At 40.5% G+C, this 4,232-nt stretch overlaps 1 protein-coding gene across 1 annotated transcript; it reads left to right on the top strand.

Annotated features, from left to right (window-relative positions):
• Nucleotides 1–761: 761 nt before the first annotated feature.
• LOC143038202 (actin, muscle-like) lies at nt 762–2,302 on the top strand. The gene has a single exon (XM_076207206.1). It carries the CDS (start codon nt 777–779, stop codon nt 1,905–1,907), a length of 1,131 nt encoding a protein of 376 aa, XP_076063321.1. The 5' UTR covers nt 762–776; the 3' UTR covers nt 1,908–2,302.
• Nucleotides 2,303–4,232: the final 1,930 nt, after the last annotated feature.

The raw sequence follows: 4,232 nt of genomic DNA, 5'->3' as shown, positions 1-4,232 counted from the left end.
CTATGGGTAAACTACTAACCTCCCTGTTGTATTATTTCGTAAAACTTCATTTCGCTTCTCAACAGAGCCCCTAGCTGCTACAATCTCTCCCTAAACTATTTCTCTAGTGGAATCCTGAACTGAAAGTTGGGAATTTTTCCTATTACTCTTAAAATTAATGGCCTTAGTTTACGCCTCTGTCCGAACGTGTTAGTGACGTCACGGGTGGGCGGAGCTACGGTGCGCCCGCTATGTTCGAGAACATTCTAATGTCGTCTCGAAACTCAGTTCAACCAAAATCAACTGAAATATATTTGTAGCTATCTCCTATTGTATGTTTTTCTTCAATGATTATAGTAAGGATCTTTGCCAACACATCTTGATAGGCAGACATAGAATAGAATAAATTCATGGTCTATTAAGGCTCTATTTTCTACTTTGCTTCTTGGTTGAGTAAAACCGTCTCTCAAGTCAACACTCAAATAAATAAACAGATAAATAAAACGAAATTCCAAAAATAATATCCCTTCAAAATTCCTGTCCTTACATCACTACATCCGATAAGCCCAACAAATGCTCCCACATTTGCATGATGACGTTCATATTTGTACTAATGGATACACACGCTTATGTCTATATATGAAATATGATACATACTGTTAAATAAAGATTTGTTTAAAGATGGTGTTTGAAAGTTCTCATAAACAACATTTAAACATCAGTTTGAAATAAAACACATTGAGAGTGGATGTTCTAATGATCTTCCATATTTTCAAAGACTCTAAACCACCACCACCATGTGTGACGACGATGAGTGCGCGCTCGTTGTGGACAATGGCTCCGGGATGGTCAAGGCCGGATTTGCCGGTGACGACGCTCCACGAGCTGTCTTTCCCTCCATCGTCGGCCGTCCTCGCCATCCAGGTGTGATGGTCGGTATGGGTCAGAAGGACGCCTACGTCGGTGATGAAGCACAGGCTAAGCGCGGTATCATGACTCTGAAGTACCCAGTTGAACATGGCATCATTACTAACTGGGACGACATGGAGAAAATCTGGCACCACTCCTTCTACAACGAGCTTCGAGTTGCCCCTGAGGAATCCCCCGTTTTGCTTACCGAAGCTCCTCTCAACCCTAAGGCTAACCGTGAGAAGATGACCCAGATTATGTTTGAGACCTTCAGTGCCCCTGCCATGTATGTTGCCATCCAGGCTGTGCTGTCTCTTTACGCCTCCGGTCGTACCACAGGTATCGTCTTTGATGCCGGTGATGGTGTTACTCACACCGTCCCTGTATACGAAGGTTATTGTCTTCCTCACGCTATCCTCCGTATGGACTTGGCTGGTCGTGATATTACTGCCTACCTTATGAAGATCATGACTGAGCGTGGTTACTCCTTCACTACCACGGCTGAACGGGAAATCGTTCGTGACATCAAGGAGAAGCTCTGCTACGTGGCTCTCGACTATGAAGGTGAGATGAACGTGGCTGCTGCCTCATCCTCCTTGGACAAGTCCTACGAACTCCCCGACGGTCAGGTCATCACCATTGGTAACGAGCGCTTCCGTGCTCCTGAGGCTCTCTTCCAGCCTTCCTTCCTGGGCATGGAGTCTGTTGGGATCCATGAGACTGTCTTCAACTCCATCATGAGGTGCGATATTGACATCAGAAAAGACCTGTACGCCAACAACGTTCTGTCTGGTGGCACCACCATGTACCCAGGTATCGCTGACCGTATGCAGAAGGAAATAACTTCCCTCGCTCCCTCTACCATAAAGATCAAGATCATCGCTCCCCCTGAGCGCAAGTACTCCGTCTGGATCGGCGGCTCCATCTTGGCTTCCCTGTCCACTTTCCAGGCCATGTGGATCACCAAGGAGGAGTACGAAGAGTCTGGCCCAGGGATTGTCCACCGAAAGTGCTTCTAATTTGAACAATTCTGAATTTTCTTTCTTCATTCTGTTTTCTTTTTTAAAATTCCAAGGCTCAAATGAAATTATCGATACTATATCTGCATAACTAATATGAAAAATAAATCACTCAGCTCACCATATCCTCTCACAAAATAATTCATATATGAATAACGTTTACGAAGATTCTGTATAATAACACCTTAGTATACAAATCATCCTGATTTCGATGGAAAGTGTGGAGAGATATACTGAAGGCTTTAGATTAAATAATTGTTACTCAAAGTATAATCAAGATAACAGACGTCAAGTAAAACCAGGGCCAATCTTGAACGAGAGTTCAAAATTACTATAAGTTAATATCTGTTGTATGATGTTTCCTAAGTATATGAATAAAAATCTTGGGTAACAAACTATTTGTTTTATACATCCAGAAGGAGATGGTAAACAATGCAAAGATCCAATCCAATTTCTTTTGCCAATATGTGCACCCTAAATTCGTGGCAGAAGACAGAAATGGAATTGAGAAATTCGATAACTTGCATATCAGTAGCGAGTTGATTTTAGGGTGGGAGGTGGCTATGTACCTCGAGCCGCCTTTTGCTGCTCCTCAAATGTCTGAGCGGATTCCATCGTGGACTCAGTTCAAATTTACGCAGTGGATGATATGTTAATTAGTACTTGTGTAGTGCTCTCTAATTCTTTATGGGTCTCCAACCATGATGAGCAGTAGAAGAGTGCTCTCCTGATGTAGGTGCCAAAAATGGGTCTCATCAAAGTTGGAGACCCATAAATAATTAGAAAGGCTCACGCAAATACTTATCAAAAATGGGTACATCAATTCCGAAATATCCCGAAAAATACATGTGATTGTAGACAAGTGATACACGAGTAAGAACAAACACAACACCTAACAATAACACCATCAAATTATACTAAAAAAATCACATGTTCACTGAATACAAGACAGATGAAAAAATTAATTATACACAACTGACCTAACATTACCAGATAGCCATTACGAGAAGACTCTATATTGCCTATCAATACCAGTTTTTTGAGCTCACAGGTGGACCTCAAGCAAAACTTACACGATGCTTAACTTGTCGCAAATGCAATGGATCAATTAAAACACCATCCCACACAATCGACCACTATAAAAAAGAAAACTTAGGTATAAACAGCACACTACCATAATAGAAAGTGAGATCCTTGTAGGCTGCTGTTTTTAGAAACTCTTTAAATATCAAACGAGACATCCAAATATGAATGGTCAGGTGGATGATCTCCAAGCATTATTGTGCGTAAGGAGAATGATAACGAAAAAACCAACGAGTCTCGCTGGGAGAGATCTAAACACGCAGAGGTAACCTCATCTGTGGGCTCTCCCATTGGCTCAAGGTAGCTAATCAGGTTGTCCAAATTATACAAACACACTCTGTGATTGCTACGTCTCATGTAAATTACATACCAAGCTCCTGATAACCCTGCGTAACATACACACACAAGCATATCACAAACAAAAATACGACTACACACACAAATATCTACATAAGCCTTTTCTCCTACTGAATTTAATTTCATCTCTAATTTTCCTACTGCATCTTCTCATTTCAGTTTACCCACCACTAGAAGCCTTTTCTCTTTTCTAATTGTCTCTACGACTTAGATTCTGACTCCCTTTCTAACTTTGTTGGTTGAGGTCTTGTTATATCCTCAAAAAGCCCCCTCACAAATATTGACGTTAGCCTCCAACTCCAAGTTTCTTGCCCATGCCTTCATTGAATGTCAATGAAGGATCAAATAATAATATAGAGCAAGGTACAAATAAAGAACAAAATTATAATGTAAGGCATAATGTTGAAATACAAAACGTGTCAAAAAGAAATAATCACGTGTTTCTTAATACCATGTACTTTAATGCTCGTAGTGTTAGGAATAGATTACAAGAAATATGTCAAAAGCGAAAATCTCGATATGATAGGAGTAACCGTGACATGGTTAAATGGTAAAGAGTTTGAAGCGGGATTTAAACACTTTCATCAGGATAGAAACTACAAGAAAGGTGGGGGTGTTCTGTTGTATGTTAAAAGCAATATCCATACCTAGGTTTTATTGTGAAACAGGATACATATGATAGTTTGTGGGTTGAGTTAACCCAAACAAATGGACAAAAAATGAATATAGGTGTAATATATAGGCCAAAGACATTATCATTAGCAGACGACAAACTGTTATTTCAAGAGCTGTCTAGTTTCTGCAACCGGGATTTATTGATAATGGGTGATTTCAATTTTACTGACATTGATTGGATGACCCTTGAACATGGCCATATAGGTAGTC

This window comes from Oratosquilla oratoria, chromosome 2 (genome assembly GCF_046742065.1).
Source record: "Oratosquilla oratoria isolate Oo_2021 chromosome 2, ASM4674206v1, whole genome shotgun sequence".
Classification (NCBI taxonomy): Eukaryota; Metazoa; Arthropoda; class Malacostraca; order Stomatopoda; family Squillidae; genus Oratosquilla; species Oratosquilla oratoria.
The sequence above is the reverse complement of the archived record's forward strand: the minus strand, read 5'-3'. Positions and strand labels throughout refer to the sequence as shown.

Bases quoted from the DNA above. Each gene is read 5' to 3' on its own strand.
- LOC143038202 (XM_076207206.1), top strand. From the start codon at position 777: ATGTGTGACGACGATGAGTGCGCGCTCGTTGTGGACAATGGCTCCGGG.